This window comes from Sapajus apella, unplaced genomic scaffold (genome assembly GCF_009761245.1).
Source record: "Sapajus apella isolate SASKATOON/1434 unplaced genomic scaffold, GSC_monkey_1.0 scaffold19, whole genome shotgun sequence".
NCBI lineage: Eukaryota > Metazoa > Chordata > Mammalia > Primates > Cebidae > Sapajus > Sapajus apella.
In genome coordinates, this window is record NW_022436959.1 from 3,822,561 (window position 1) to 3,839,503 (window position 16,943).

General features: G+C 38.6%; 1 protein-coding gene across 1 annotated transcript in view; it reads right to left on the reverse strand.

The window, feature by feature from the left end:
- Positions 1–16,943, reverse strand: part of BMPER (BMP binding endothelial regulator) — a 237,154-nt gene that overhangs the window by 177,910 nt on the left and 42,301 nt on the right. Inside the window, exon 4 of the mRNA XM_032286821.1 lies at positions 4,341–4,423. Coding sequence (XP_032142712.1) covers positions 4,341–4,423 — 83 coding nt within the window. The remainder of the gene's footprint in view (positions 1–4,340; positions 4,424–16,943) is intronic.

Genomic DNA, 16,943 nt, shown 5'->3' on the forward strand with positions numbered 1-16,943 from the left:
GAATTCCCACGGAGTTACTACTTTTGGAAAGTGACCTAAGTAGCAGAAGTGTCCAAGCACAAAAACCGCAAGGCTCAGTGGGTGTCGAGTCCAGAGGTACTAACGAGGTGATAGGGGTGAGATCCCAGCTCACCCCGGCCAATGCTCTATAACTCATAGTGCACATCTGTCACCTCTTCTTTTTCCTGTCCTTGCTTTCTCTTTGGCCCTAATTTCTTTCTTTCTTTTAAATCCCGTTTTTAAGACCTTCTTGCTGTCAGTAAGCACCCGGCAGAGTCTAGCTGCTCATTCACAAACATTTTAGGTTTTCCACACTTCCAATATTTTCTGTCATTGTTATTCACATCAAGCCATTAACGGTGAGGCACAGAGTATAAGCATCATAACCCAGACTAGCACCTGGAGATCCTAAATCCCTATCAACCTTCTAGAAATAATTTTAGACCAGCTCTGCAATCTTAGAAATGTCACTCTGCCTCACACATATCCTGGGTCTCAGTTTTCCTCAAACATCAAAGGAAGAGATTAGACAAAACTATTTTTAAGCATATTATATATATCAAAATAGAGACTTTAGGGCTTAGTAATAAAATCAAGTGAGTCATTTGCAAACTGATATTGGGACTTTCATATCACCTTAATGTCAACTGAAATATTTTTAAAATTAATTTTCAGAGTTGGCCTTTGAATGGCTTTCTCCAGTTTCTCTACCCATTTTATAAATGGATTTGTATGTCTGTTTGTTTGGTTTTTGTTGTTGTTTTGTGTTTGTTGTTTGTTTTATTTTGTTTTGTTGTATGTGTTTCTGGGCCCTGCTGAGCAGCTACCGGCCAGAGATGCTAGGCAATCGGAGTTACAGGATTAACAATGGATAATGGCTTAATGTGTTATTCAGTCAACAAAAGAGTGGCACAGGATGAAAAAAAATGTAACAAATTGACAACTAGGTCATTTTCTTCATCATGTCTGTGACCACATCATCTCAACCCAACAAGGAGGGCTACATCCTAAATGTCTCCATATCATGTCAGGCCTGAGGTTTCCACTTGCTGGAGAATTTGTTATAGCCTATATCACATGGGAAGGAAAGAAACAACTAAAGTATCAGCAATACACAACACCTCAAAAAGATCCATGCTTTAGTTATGTAACTGAAGCAATGCAAAAAGCTATGCATGGACCCAAATCAATTTTCCTTCAGTATCTGCAATCCAGATGGAGGATTCAGGTTAGTTCCCAGCATGAATTTCCTGTCTGTGATCTTCAAATTTTCCTCTTCCCATAAGTAATTAAAGGCAGAAAAATAAAGGTAAATGTCTCATCATCAGAGCTCCCTTGTTAGGAAGATAGATGAAATAAGGTAGAATTCAATTCAAACGGAACTAGGCCAGATCATTAGACTTCCTGTCATCTGTCTGGGACCTTGTTGTACCTGGTCCATGTAGGCGCTCTACCAGAAGCATTTTTAATGAAGATGAAGATAGTACTATTTTAATGAAGATGAAGACAGCTGAAGATAGTACTATCTCTGTTTTATAGGTGGTTAAGGTGAGGTAGAGCGAGGTTAAATAGCAAGTTACGTGAGTGGCAGAATCCATATTTCACCTACTGCCCTACACTGTATCCTCTGTTACTGATTTTGTGACCTGAGAAAAGAAGAGCATTCGAAGGGAAGTTACCATTGTGTCATTCTACAGAGAAGCAAGAAGACTTCCCTGACAGGTGCCAGTAAATGGCAATTTCCTACATTCCATGACAAAGTCTCACACCTAAAGAAGGGAGCAAGTAAGAAGGAGAGGGAAACTCCCTAGCAGCCTTTGGCAGGTCCCTTCATCACAGGTTGCTTTTCTGTGTATTGAATAAAATATTATCCTTGCTAGCAGGACACAGGCAAAAATTTAGAAAATGAGGAGAAATGAAAGGCAAAGTTCCTCTTGGGTAGGTAGCAACCACTTTCTGTGCCCCATTTTACAGGTCAGCATATGCTGACTCCCAGGGCTGCTGGACTTTAAGATCTCTTCCAACAATAATTTGAAATTCCTGCATCACTCTTTCTGGGCCCTGCTGAGCGCTACTGACCAGAGATGCTAGGCAATCGGAGTTTCAGGGTAAACAATGGATAATGGCTTAACATGTTATTCAGTCAACAAAATAGTCCCTCCCATATAATAGCTAATAGCTTCCACTTGGCCAGTCACAGTGGCTCATGCCTGTAATCCCAGCAGTTTGGGAGACCGAGGCCGGCGAATCATGAGGTCAAGAGTTCAATACCAGCCTCGCCAACATGGAAAAACCCCATCTCGACTAAAAATACAAAATTAGCCGGGCATGGTGGTACATGCCTATAATCCCAGCTATTCAGGAGGCTGAGGCAGGAGAATCGCCTGAACCTGGTAGGTGGAGGTTATGGCTGAGATAGCACCATTACACTCCAGTCTGGGCAACAAGAGCAAAAACCCCATCTCAAAAAAAAAAAAAAAAAAAGAAAAGCTTCCACCTAATTTAAACAAAGTCTTCACCCCAAAGGCAGCAAAATTCACCCCTGCTCTATGCAACTTGAGGTTCTTCAAAACCTCTGACTGTTATGTAGAAATACTATTCTAGACTCCAGAGGATATGAGATTGTATTGTTTAACATTGTCACCATGGCTTTGGTTTTCTGAGTGCTCTACCAAAATGTGGAAATTTTGCTAGTCAAGAAGCAGAGCACGAGTGGAGTGGTATAAATTTTGGAACAAATGTGGGCTTTTGGTGTTATGGAAACTTATTGCTGTCATCTCTTTGCAGTATGATACCAATTGAACCTACATCCTGGAGGAAAAACTCAGCAAATATTTGTTGATTTAATAATGTATTATTTATATTTGTTTACTTACTGCTTATTTTCACAAATAACAGATTTCCTAAATAAATAAGTTGAATATTTAACTGAATAAATAGCTGAAGGTCTTATGAATGAGCATACCTATCGTGGCATGTCAGAGGAACATAACTACACAAAATTTAGATTTCAGTAGACTAAATGTCACTATGCTTAAGATCAGAGCTCAGGCCTGTTTTCCTGGCACATAAAGAGGTAGGGCTAGGGGTTCAAGGCCATCCTGGACAACATAGGAAACCTCTCATCCATATAACAAAACGAATTTGGCTGGGCGCAGTGGCTCACACCTGTAATCCCAGCACTTTGGGAGGCTGAGGCAGGCAGATCACCTGAGGTCAGGAGTTCAAGACCAGCCTGACCAGCATGGAGAAACTCCCAACTCTATTAAAAATACAAAATTAGTCAGGCATGGTGGTGCATGCCTGTAATCACAGCTACTTGGGAGGCTGAAGCAGGTGAATCATTTGAACCCATGAGAAGGAGGTTGTGGTGAACTGTCTTCACTAGATAAAACCTTCCAACTCTTACTTCCAGTTCTAAGAGATCATGCCATTGCACTCCCACCTGGGCAACAAGAGTTAAACTCTGTCTCAAAAAAAAAAAAAAAAAAAAAGATAAGAGCAAAGAGAAATATCCATTATTACAGTAACATTTCAATCTCCTTTAAATGCAAAAACACATCCTTGGACAACGAAATGGGGTCAGGGATAAAATAATTTAATGGCACCTTCTCTACAAAGAAGAATTTTTAAGTTTTGTCAAACTTATATGGGCATAATTTTTAACAGAGTATTTATACAGAGTTTTTGTTTGTTTTATTAAAGTGGGAGTTTGAAAATTTAAGTTTTTCATTTCTGCTTTAGTTTTTCTTGCTGTGTTTAACACCTGACAGGATTAGAGCCATGTAGAATTACTACTCTGAAACAGAGTTTAGTAAGGATCAGCCACAGTGGACTCCCTAGTTGCTGAATTGGTGGTTTTTTAATTTGCCAGGTTGAAATCATCGAGTTACAGTATACTAATTGCTTCAATGTAATAGTTTACAGGTTGGATCCATTTCAAAATCTTTCTAAATCAAAGAAAGGAAACATACATCCATTAACAATACCCCCTTTCTGCTAAGAGGAATTCATGTTTTGCTCACAGATGACTTCACGGGAAGACATGAATTTTCCCCAAGGACGTGTGCATCTTCCTGGAGTTTTTCCAGGCACAGTTTAACAATGGTTCACAATCCTGCTGTGTGTTTCTGGAAGCAAGTTCTATACAATATCTATGCTGTACCTGTTTTGTTATGGTGATTGTCAGAGTAAACACACTCAAGGATACAGTTGCTTTTTCATTGGTTTTTCATTTTTGTTCGGCTTTTTTAGGGTTTTGTTCTGTGTTGTGGGAGGAGGTAACTGAAGAGGACTCTATAGATTCCTTTTTACTGGAGAAAGAAATAGTTGAACTTTACCTGGCACTGGCGTAGAACACAAGGCTCAGCCGGGCTCTGCCATTTGAAGGAGCTGTTATAGGTATTTCCTTCATAGGTGCAACCTAGACAGGAGACACAGAAGCAGGAAGAAAGGCCAAGAATGAATGTGGGTTTCCTTTACATTTTGGAGCAAAATAAGTTATGTTCTCTAAGCCCAGATTAGCGATCACAGCAACCACCATGCTCTTTGGCTATTTTTCCCAAAAACACAACCAAGCCTTCTAAGTATCCACTTGACATTCACTTACATTAATTCCTTGACTACTAAGAAGATTAACCTCCTGGATTATATTATCAAGTGCAAAGCCATAGACTGATGAACACTTGTGGCCAAAATGTCTAACCTCATAACTTGATTTATGCCTAATGATGTCTGAGGAGGACCAGAGCTAAAAACATCACTGTGAAAGAGATCTTACATGAGATTAAATTAACTCGAATTTGCTGAAGATCAAGAGTAAAGTTTAAAACATGATAGAAAATCAAAGCAGGAAAATAAAATATAGGAATTGAACTAAAAATTCTATAACCATCTAAAATTCTTGAAGAGCTACTCTCTTCACTAGATAAAACCCTCCAACTCTTACCTCCAGTTCTAAGAGCTATGATTATTTATTTTTTATATTACTTTTAGGTAGTAAATTAGATTAAGCAAATCTGAAACTACCCAAGTGTGGATTAACACATGTTTATTCATTGGCAAAAACAAAGGTCAAAGGCCAGAGATCCTCAAAAGAAGAAATAAGCCAGTTAGAGTCTCCGTGGAAAAAGGCCAAAGAAACAATTGTGTGGAGATCACAGCCCAGGTCTTGAGTCAGTTTGTACAACTAACCCTCCGCACTGTAGGTTACATGTTCTAGGAAGATGCACCTGGCTATGGCTACAGTCACTGCATCCTTGGGGGCCCAGTAGCAAAAAGATTTAGCAATACATAGTCTGGATGGCTTAATACAAAAAGTACAGAAGCAGGAACACCCACATGTGATAATGCAGAAATAAAAGGGCCTGGCTCTCTGTTTCAATGACTGATTTCTGGCAAGCTAATCAACCTCAATTCACATCAGTTTTCCTTGTGTAAGACACAGAGAAAAGAAAGACTCACTCCTTCCATGAGAACTTTTAGATAATACTGTGGTTAAAAAAAAAAATCCCTCAATACATTCAAACAGAATAATAAAAGACTTAGAAAAAATTCAATAGATGTTTAATTCCCAAAGAATTATGAATGATTGAAAAGGGCTCAGTAATACTCTGCTCTCTGGTTCCTACAAATCAAATTACTAAAGTACACAGCTGATTGGAAACACATTAGGGAAATGCTTTCGTTATATATTTTTTAATTTCCTTTGCGTGAAGTGTTACAGAGATAAAATGTTCAACCACAGGAACCCCTAGCACACTACAAATACTTACGCCAAACCGAGAATGAATACAGTAAATTTTCAACAATGAAAACCAATATAAAATAATTTGGGCTAGCATAAATCTTACTGAACAAATGTACTTACAAGAAACGTGCCATGTGCATGTCTGATCCACTAACACAGACTCATTCAGATAATAAATAACTTGTTCCGAGAGATGGAGGTGGGGAAATCAGAGAACCAAATCCAATTCATGTTAAGTCCAAGTAAATATGAAACGCCTGCCAAGTCTGCCAGTGGAGTTTCCGAACATGTTATATATTTTCATCATCTGAATTAAAAAACTGAAAGAAAGGGTGATTTTTTGCTGCTAATAGTGCAGGCAAAGATCTTGCCTTTCTGGCTTTGGAGGAGGAAGTGTACTACAAAGTCCATGTTGGCCACAGTTAAGAGACTGTTCCCAAGCAATGCCAGGTCATGTGCACAAGGCTCCCAGGAGGAGCACCAGGCTGCTGGATTATTCCACTCTTTATGGGATAAAAGGTATTGGAATAAATGGTCCATAGTGCAAAGAACCAACAGTGTTTTCTGCTTCAAATAACTATCAGTGAGAAGAGTTGTTCCTCCACCATATTTTACCACATAAAGATTGGACAGTAATACTGGAAAATCGGAAGAAGGTCATGTTGTGAAGTGCCCCATTGCTTAACCACGCTTGTTTACACATCATTCTATCACATCTGAGTCCATGTAACAGATCTTCCCAAATGAAGAATTAATCTGAGTGACTGAATAGACTCCAAAACATCTGTGAAAATCTCTTTAGTAAATGTAATCCACACCTTTTCCTCCTTCACCTACACTCACTACCATCAACTACTTATGGAGACTTCAGTACACCAAGCATTAGAGCGGATTTCATATGTAAGGGCTCTCAGAAAAAAAGATAATTAAAGAAAGGATATTTCATTGCTCTTTGGGTTTATGTTCTAAGATAAACATGTTATTTTAATTCAAGAAACTAACTTGAGCTAAATAAATGACGTCTTATTTTCTGTTAGACAAGTTTCTTTACAATCAATTCTATTTGCCACCAACTTTACACTGCTAATGGGGTAAACAGAAAATATCTTGCCCTATGTTTATTTATATCCCAGGGAGATGGAATATACTAACTATCTCTTATTGGTCACGGTAGAAAAAGATGCAGACAAATTTTCCATCATACATGCAGGCATTGCTTCCCAAACTCCCTCTAGTGAAAGACCAGTTTTGTTTTGTTTTTGTTTTTTAATCCAGTGTAGATCTTTACTTTTATAAAATATAATAAAAGTGACTTACTAGAAAAAATGAATATCAAAGAGACAAAATATAAGTCCAACTTTTATCATTACATGTAATAGGCATAGAATACACTTCCAAATGATGCTAAATGTTTCTGTTTACTGTCCCTTCCTATACTCATCTTATAGTAGACCAGCACCATAGACCACATTCTGCGACACATTCTGGGACACATTCTGTGTTTAATTCCATTGGGAGGTATATTATGGAAGCAGGAGGAACGACCCAATGAAATAATATAAATACATTCAAGTGTTAATGTTTAGAATAGAAGCAAACTTACAGATATTATAGTTTATCTTTCTACAGATGAGAAAATTTGCACAAAAGGGCTGAAGGGCTTACTCCAAATTAGAATAAATTAGATATGAAACTAACACTAGAATCCAGGTGGTGTGTGGAATTTACATTTTTATATCCAAGTCTAAATTGCTAGTATTATTTTAGCATTTTCTAATTCAGCATAATACCTTTTGCATTGAGGATTTCAGGGCCCAGTAATAAAATCAGCATTTGTCTATATAAAATTAAATCATAGCAGATCTAGTAATTAAACAAAAGAGTAAGTGGCTGGAATAGTTAGATGACTGGTCAGGTAAATATGTAGCAACCAGTAAAGTAACTTTTCTTTTTAAATATTTTAAAAGAAACTCCCTACAAGGAATTTATAAACATTCATTAGTTTTCTTCCAGTGATAAAAAGAATTTGAGATTTTACAGTCTTCAATAAAACCATCAGTACTGTAGCAGGAAAATGTGGTGGTTTTCTGACAAAATCACTACAATATCTTTAAACCAGCAGTTCTCAAGTGAGGGTGATTTTGCCTTTCACCCTAACTCCTACCCAGGGGACTTTGGGCAACATCAGGGGACATCGTTGGTTATCACAACTGGGATATATGGAGTGCTACAGGCATCTAATGGGTAGAGGTCCAGGATGATTCTAAACGCCCTACAATGCACACCAAGAATTAACCAGCTCAAAATTTCAATTGTGCCAAGGCTGAAAAACCTTAATTTAAACCATCACACAAAACTCAATGGTTCCTCCTCACATCTAAAATAATACAAAAATGAGCCTAAGCCATCTACACTTTCTTTTGTATATATGTTGGCTTTTTTATGTTAATTATTTTCAGGGTAGGGAAGAACTCCAGAGTATTTGTCCTAACATTCATATTCTTGTAGAGAAGATTGGCTTAGCCAACTAGTCAACTCAGAAAACGGGGCAATGAAAACAGGAAGAACATAAATTAATTGAATCCACAGTTAAGCAATAAAACTCATTTTTCCTATTAGTTGTGAAGTTTTTCAGTGGCCACATTATCCCAAGGGAGGAAGAATACCACACATTTTCATCATTCTGTTGTTAAAATAGCTGTTAAAAATCATCAGGACCATAAAAAATGGCATTGGCCTTCTAATGAGCCTTAGCTGTGCCTAGTTTCTCCCATCTAGTCTTAATCCTCTCATTTTTTCACATTAACATCAATCTAACGGCAAAGAACTGGATCTTAACATTACCAATAACCTACCCCCAGTACCCAAAGCCTTCACAACATGGCCCCAACCAACCTTTCCAGTTCTTTCCCTCCATCCCTTGAACTCCATGTCATTGCCTGGGGTTACTTTCACAGTAAGTCGGCATGCTTCCACATGAATGTTCAAGCTCGTCAACTAAGGCTACCTGGCTTCTGACCCCACCATCCCTCCACTAAAACTTCACTCTCTTGTGCTACAGCAGCCCTCTAAGGGCCCAAGCAAAAGACACTCAGTCTTTATCATCTGGAGCCTCTCTGTGGAGGGCTGACAGCGCTTTCCTTCTTCAACCCCGCCTCCCACACCTTCCAAATGCTCTTCTCCCAGTTATGTCTCCAACCTCTCTACTAGAGCCTCAGCTACTCTGCTGGTTATTTCTCGTCTTGCAACAGGCTCACTGACTATTTCTCCTGGTTGTGGTAGGGACCTTTTTTAAGCCATCCTCCTATACAGCGGCCACTGTGTGCTCTTTCTGGTCTGCTCATGTCATTCACAATGACCAGGTGGTGCACAGCCTGGCTGAGGTCTAGACCAGGCACCAACCCCTAGCCCTTTTATTCTAGACAAATTGGATCAGAGTTTCCAAAAGTAGGAAGCAGAAAAGGAATCTAACATGTAGCCAGGATTGAAAACCATGGACCTTTACTATAAACATCAAAGAGATCCCAGGCCTGGCCTTGACTCACCTCTTCATCCTCTTTTCTGCTGTTCCCAAACTTACACTCCCTCCATTGCAGACAAGCTCTACTTAGGATTCTCCCAAACATGGCCAGAAGATCTCATCCTGTGATTTTGCACATGCTGGTCCCTTCTTAAAAAGCCTGGATCTGATCCATTTTCTCCATCTCTACTGCCACACAAGGACACCTAGGTCACCCAAGCTTTCTTTCCTTACCTAACTCATCCTTCAAGACTCAGCTTAAGATCATAGTCTCTGGGAAGCCTTCCATGAGACTTCCCCACTCAGGGTATGCTCCTGTGTTCTTTCTCCATGCACAATGTGAATTCCAGGTCCCTTTGTTTGTGGGAAGGACTTGATAAATGTTTAATTTCATTAGTAATAAACAGTCATCACCAACATATAGCTATTCCTACAAACTACAAAAATAGAACATAGAAAGGGTGACATACACTGAACCTCCTGTTTTCTCTTGGGTTTGTGGGCCCATTAACTCCTCCTCCAGAAACAGGAAAGCTTTCTTGGAACTATTCAGATAACTTATTTTCAGTAGAGTGCCTTTTCTTTCCAACATCTACTTTGGTTCCCCAACTACTGGTTTATGCTTGACTATTTTTTTAAGTAAGTAAACAAACAGTCATATTTATTTAAATTAAACCAAACTGAGAGTCTTTGAAGTCATTTCATGCCACATGGCACAAGGAAACAGAGCAGACAGGTCTGCCATGCTTTGCTGCTTCCAGGCCACTGGATAGGGCACCCCTGTCCACCTGGATTTGGCCAGTGAGCCCCAATTACTCCAGCCCAATACATTTTTTAATGAACCACTTTTCAGACACTGTTCTCCAGAAACATATGGAAGTATAATCAAAAGGGATAAACATAAAATCTGACTATCCATTCTAGGGCTTAAACAGTGTCCTTAAGAGTTCATTTAAAACAGGCTTTTATTACTCTTCAAGGCTCTACCTACCATGAATCCTGCAGGCAACTGTGCTTATTTTTGGCTAATGGGAATTTTATAGCCAAACCATTTCCTCAGTCCCAAGAGAAAGAATCAGACTCATGAACTGAGTTCTTACATAGGAGTGTGTGCTCCCTCACCACAAAATCTTTTCATTGCTTTTTTAGATTTGTTTCCAATTAGGAATTCAATATGTGATTGAAATGAAATAATTGACAGTAGAAAAAAAATGATAGAAAGCGATTTCACTTAATTTTTGATGATTTTATGAATAAATTCCAAATATGCAGAAATTTTAGATGAGTACAGTGAATCACTTGCAAATTCAACTCACTTCACCAGAATAAAGGAAGAAAAACAAACTTCCACATGACTTGCTGGGATTTCTAATATTTGTGTTTACTGGAGACTGTAAAGTGATGAAATTGTGGCTCAATATCTTCCATTGGGCATAAGGTAATAAAACACATAACATGAACCACAAATAAATTGGGATTCTAGTCAATAAAATATGCTTTTGAACTTTTAATGTAATTAATACAATAAAGGAAATATGCAATGCATTAAGGGATAAAGATCCTTGCCACAACTTTTTATACATCAACCACCATTCTTGCATTTGCTCTCTTCTTAGCACAAACACTTCTAAACATGGGAGTGCCTCTTGCTCAGGGCTGAATCCCATTGCAAAAACCATCCTACCCTCAGCACTCCACTGTCAAGCACTCAGCCCTCACTGCCTCTTCACAGACAAAGAAGAATAACTAAGTTGAGCTCATGCTGAACAAAAACGGAGAAAGAAGGAAAATAGTATTACACCAGGATAGACAGTCCTGTGAGGTTATAAGCCAGGGAAATGTCACTGAAGGCCATTTCCAAAGGTGAAGTCCCAAACGCAATTTAAAAAATGTTAAACAGATAATTTTCCAAAAGGAAAAAGAAAAAAAGTAAAGAAAATGTAAGTAATTGCATAATTATTATAGGTGAAGCATCAAACTTGGAGTTCTCACATAGGACTTAATTTTATTCTCAGAAAAGCACTTGTATTAGTCTGTTCTTACGCTGCTAATAAAGACATACACAAGACTGGGTAATGTGTAAAGAAAAGAAATTAAATGGACTCACAGTTCCACATGGCTGGGGAGGCCTCACAACTATGGCAGAAGATGAAGGAAAAGCAAAATGACTTCCTACATGGTGGCAGGAGAGAGAGAGCAAATGCAGGGGAAGTCCCTTTTATAAAACCACCATATCTTGTGAGTCTCATTCACTACCATGAGCACAGAATGGGGGAAACTGCCCCCATGATTCAATTATCTCCACCTAGCCCCACCTTTGACACATGGGGATTATCACAATTCAAAGTGACATTTGGGTGGGGACACAGAGCCAAACCATCTTAGCACTATTGAAAAGTAACAGGGACGTCGTAGCACAAAGGTAGCATGTCTACCTCTACAACAGATAACATTTTACCCCAGTATTTGAAAATGGGGGAACCAAGCTTCAGAAAAGCACAGTTACTCTGGGAACAAACGGCCACTCTTCTGCCTTACTCTAAAAGCCATATTCCATTCACTATTTGGGTTCTGCTAGACAGAAAGAGTTCGGGAAGTTGGTAGCCTCAGTAGTAAAAATTATGTCCCTGGGGAAGATGGCATGCTGCCTTTCAAGGATACTTTAAAAGGATGTTCCAGTGGTGATAGAAAGCCAGTATTTAAGGTTAAATGCAGATTTTGTGGCTGGAGTGGCAAGAGCTGATTGTGAGGATTTATGTTTGAACTCTGTTCTAAATGTATTTAACTTTGGCTACCAATTATGCTAAGCCTTGGGCCTTTCAACATTAGGAAGCAACAAATAATGAGGGCTCAAAGCATCAAATTCACATATCTAAGGGTGAATTCACGCATTTTTCATAATAGGAAAGATGTTTCACAGTTTGGGATGCATAATAGCAGCCTAAGAAAATAAGATTTATTTAAAGACAACAAACAATCAACAACCTCATAAGATAAATTATGGTGGCTGTAGACAAAAGTCAAGAATAGAACCCTCAGTTTCCTCAAAGTAATTTCAAAGACATCAGTGATGGTGTAAAGAATAAATGAGTTATATACAATACACATATGAAACACCATCTGTGTCACAAATGCATTATCCTGCATGATTTTCATACTTTGGAAAGCATTACTTAAGGTAAACTTTCTGGTTGATTAAATAGGATGGTCAGGGCTTATCAGGAAATATTGTCAAAACTACTTCACCATCACTCTTTATCTTTTATTTTTAATTCTGTAATAATTATAGATGTATAGAAATGTGCAAACAAATATACAAGGAGGTTCTATGCACCCTTTGCCCAACCTCCTCCAATGTTAACATCTTGTATAAACTCAAGACAATAGCAAAACAAGGGAATTGACAATGGCATAATCCACAAAGCTGATTCAGATTTTACGAGTTTTACATGCACTCATTTGTGTCTGTCTGGGTGTGTGTGTCTTTCTGTACAGCTTTATTACGTGTACATTCTTGTAACCATGTAACATACAGAATTGTTTTATCACCACAAGACTCCCTCAAGCTATTCATTTATAGCAACACTAAGTCTGTTTCTTGACTCTGTCTCTAACCCCTGACAACCACTAGTCAGCTCGCCATTTCTATAATTTTGTTATTCAAGAATATTAAAGGAATCATCTAGTATGCAGCCTTTTGAGGTTGACTCTTTTCTCTTTGAATAATTCTTCTGGGCTCCATCCAAGTTGTCACATGGATCAATTGTTTGTTTCTTTTTATTGCTGAGTAGTGTTCCTTGGTATGGAGATACCACAGTTAGTTTAACCACTCACCTACTGTAGGACCTCTGGGTTGTTTCCAGTTTTTACCTTTTGCAAATAAACCTGTGATGAACATTTGTTCATCACAACAGGACTTTGAGTGAACAAAACTTTTTGTTTCACTGGCATAAATGCTCAAGAGAGCAATTACCGGGTCGTGTGGTAAGTATATGTCTAGTTCTTTACAAAACTGCCATACTGACTTCCAAGGTGACTTAACAATCATTTGACATTTTCAGCATCAATGTATGAGAGATTTTCCACATCTTCACCAGCATTTGGTGTTATTACTCTACAGCTGACCCTTGACCAACACTCTTGAAGTCGAAAATTCACATATAACTTTTGACTCCCCCAAAACATAACTACTAATAGCCTACTGCTGACCAGAAGCCTTACCAATAATGTAGTCAATTAACATATATTTTGTATGTTATGTGTATTATACACTGTATTCTTACAATAAAGTAAGCTAGAGAAAAGAAAATGTTATTGATAAAGTCATAAAAGAGAGAAAACATATTTACTATTCATTAAGTAGAAATGGATAATCATGAATGTCTTCATCGTCATCATATTAACATAGGTGGAGGAAGAGGAAGGGTTGGTCTTGCTGTCTCAGGGGTGGAGGAGATGAAGGAGGTGGAAGGGGAGACAGGAGAGGCAGGGACACTTGGGTGTAGCTTTTATTGTAAAAGATCTGTGTGTGAGTGGACTCACAGAGTTCAAACCCATGTTGTCCAAGGGTTCAATGTTTAGTTTTCAGCCATATTGATAGGTGAGTTAATATTTCATTGTATATTTAACTTAATATTTCATTGTAATTTTAAGCATTTTCCTGATAGCTGATGTTAAACATCTTTTTATGTGCTTCACTGCCACCTGTATATTCTCTGATGAAATGTCTTTTCATAGTTTTTGCCCATTTCTAATTAGATTTTTTGTTGCCCTCACAAAGCTTCCATAGAACAAATGGTTGTTATATTGATGAGGTCCAATTTATCAATTTTTTGTTTTTATGGACAGTGCTTTTGGTGTTGTCTAAAAACTGTGCCCAGCTCCAGGTCACAAATATTCTACATACTTTTTCTACAAGTTTTATAGTTTTTCATTTCACATTTAAGTCTGTGATTAATTTTGCCCTAATTCTTATATGATGTATAAAGTTTAGGTGAGGGTTTTTGTTTGTTTTGGTTTGGTTTGGTTTGGTTTTATCTATGAACAGCTCTCATTGCTCCAGTGCCATGTGTTTAAAAAGCTAGCCTTCTTCCATCAAAGTGCTTTGGCATTTTGTTAAAAATCAGGTGGACATATCTCTGTCTTATCCCAGGTTCTCCATTCTATTCCACTGATCTCTGTATCCATCCCTCTGACCATGTCATGCTGTCTTTATTACTGAGGCTGTACTATACACTTTGAAATTGGGTAGACTGATTCCTCTCACTGTATTCTTGTGTTTCAAGATTGTTTCAGCTATTCTAGATCCTTTGCCTTTTTATGCAAATTTTGGAATAAGCTTGTCTATGTCTACAAAATACCTCTGCTAGGTGCTTTTTAGATCGTTTTAAAAATTACTTATATGGAACTATCAGGCTTGACCTATGACTCATTGCGAAGCCTCTTCAACTGTGAAATGAAGCCTGCCCATGTTTGCCAAGTACACTTTTGGGAAGCGTTTTTCCAAGAGTAGTCCAAGTACTGAGGGCATCCGTAGGGGGTCTCTGAAAACACAGGTCCCTGCACCCATCTTTTTCTTCTTATCTGCCACCTCTGCTACCCAGGTAGGGGCTCTTTGATCAAAAGTCTGAGCTGACCCTCATTTGCTTGGGATGATTTTAGAATTGTGCAGCCAACAGAAGAGACATCTGATTCAACAGCACAATGTCATACAGAGTCTTCTGGGAGTCTGTGTGGCTGCTTCTGATCTCAGGTCGTGAGATCAGAAGGGTTGTCTGTTGCATTTGAAACGTGGGTAGATTAGAGCATTAAAGAGGAAAATTAACCCATTCTAAAAACAGGACAAAATTGATAAAGGCCTTAACCTATGGGCAGGAGCTGTGGAAGAGGCTGCCAAGTATCTGTCAAGAAAAGCAGCTACCGACCCATGAGACCACATCGGGAGGGAAATGAGGAGAAACTTCCACACCATAAGCCCGTACCTCATCCAAGCTGAAGCTGAAGGAGACACTCATGGGAGCTGTACTGGAATCTCCTGCACTCCCTGAATCTCAGAGCAACCATTGATTTCTAAATTTTAGTTTATCAACAAAGCCATATCCTTTTAAATTATATTTCTTTTGTTAGTGACTCTTGTTAAAAAGAAGACAAATATCACACTCCTGGCTTGTAGTCAGTGGTGTGCTGCTCCTATTTAACAGCCAGCTGTCTAAGAGGAAAAGACCTGACTTTGAAATGCATTCTGATTTTCAAGATAGGAATACTCTCACCATGGTCAATTCCAGGCTACTAATGTGCTCTCAATGAAAACAATGTTGGGAAGATAAGCACGTCAGCACACCCCGGTTTACAGTACTATATATTTTAACATTATATGCCATTGGCTCTATGAAATCTTTTATCTTCCTAACAGGAGCCCATGAACATTTGGGTAGAGTTTAGGATATTTTATTAGCATTAGAGGTCATACTGTTAATTCCATATACTTAGATAAAAATACTTAAGCATACTAACAGTCACATATTTTCAGTTTATGGTATTATGTCAGGCTCTCCTTCTCCTAAACTTGGTATATACAACACATCATTTAACAAGGAGAACATTCATTCCAGGGGACCCCAAGCCTGCTAAACATCAGAACCACCTAGGGGGCTAATTCAGAATACAGACGCTCAGTGAAATCAACACAAATGTCTATCAACAAATGAGTGGATAATCAAAATGCAGTATATTCATACAATGGGCTAGTATCTAGCCTTTTGAGGAATAAAATTCTAATACCTGCTACAACATGTATAAACCCTGAAGACCTTATGCTAAGTGACAGAAGCCAGACACAAAAGGACAAATATTGTCTGACTCCACTTATATGCGGTACCTTATAGAATAGGCAACCTTATAGAAACAGAAAGTGGATTGCAGGTTACGAAGGGCTGAGTGGGAGGAAAGAAAGCGGAGACATTGTTTAATGAGTTCAGTTTCCGTTTGAGATGATAAAAAGTTCTAGAAATAGATAGTGGTAGCGGTTGTTCAATAATGTGAATGTACTTAATGCCATCCAACTGTATACTTTAAAATGATCAAAATGGTAAATTTTATGTTGTGTGTATTTTGCCATAAAAAAGAACACAGTTGTCTTGGCCTCACTCATTGAGGATTATGATTCATTTGGTCTGGAGTGGGGCTCAGGCATCTGAGTATTTTATAAGCAGCCCTGGAAATTCCTAGACACAAGCAGGTTCAGGACCCACTAATCTAGTCCAGCCGTTGCATGATACAGAGGGGAAAACAAAGGTTCTGAAAGAAATGCCTTGGCCAAGATCAAGTAACCAGAAGTGGCAGAGTCAGAAATTGATTCCCCATCAAATTCCAAGTCCTGTCTTCTTTTCACTTCATTCTTCAAATAACTGAGGGTTTTTATGTCTATTACACCATCCTCAGTCTGTGAGGCATAGAAGTTCCCTGTCTAGAGGTCTGAAAATATTAAATGGGCTTTTGCCTTCAGCTCCTCCGTGTGGCCTTGACCTTGGAGGTATGAAGATGTTTGCCTTGCTTCTGCATTCACAGCCTCATCAAGGTGGCCATGCCACAGTCCCTGGAACCCGATATATTAGAAACTCACAATGCAGGTTTGGAGAATGCTTGGATACTCTTGGACAGCCAAAGGACTGCCTC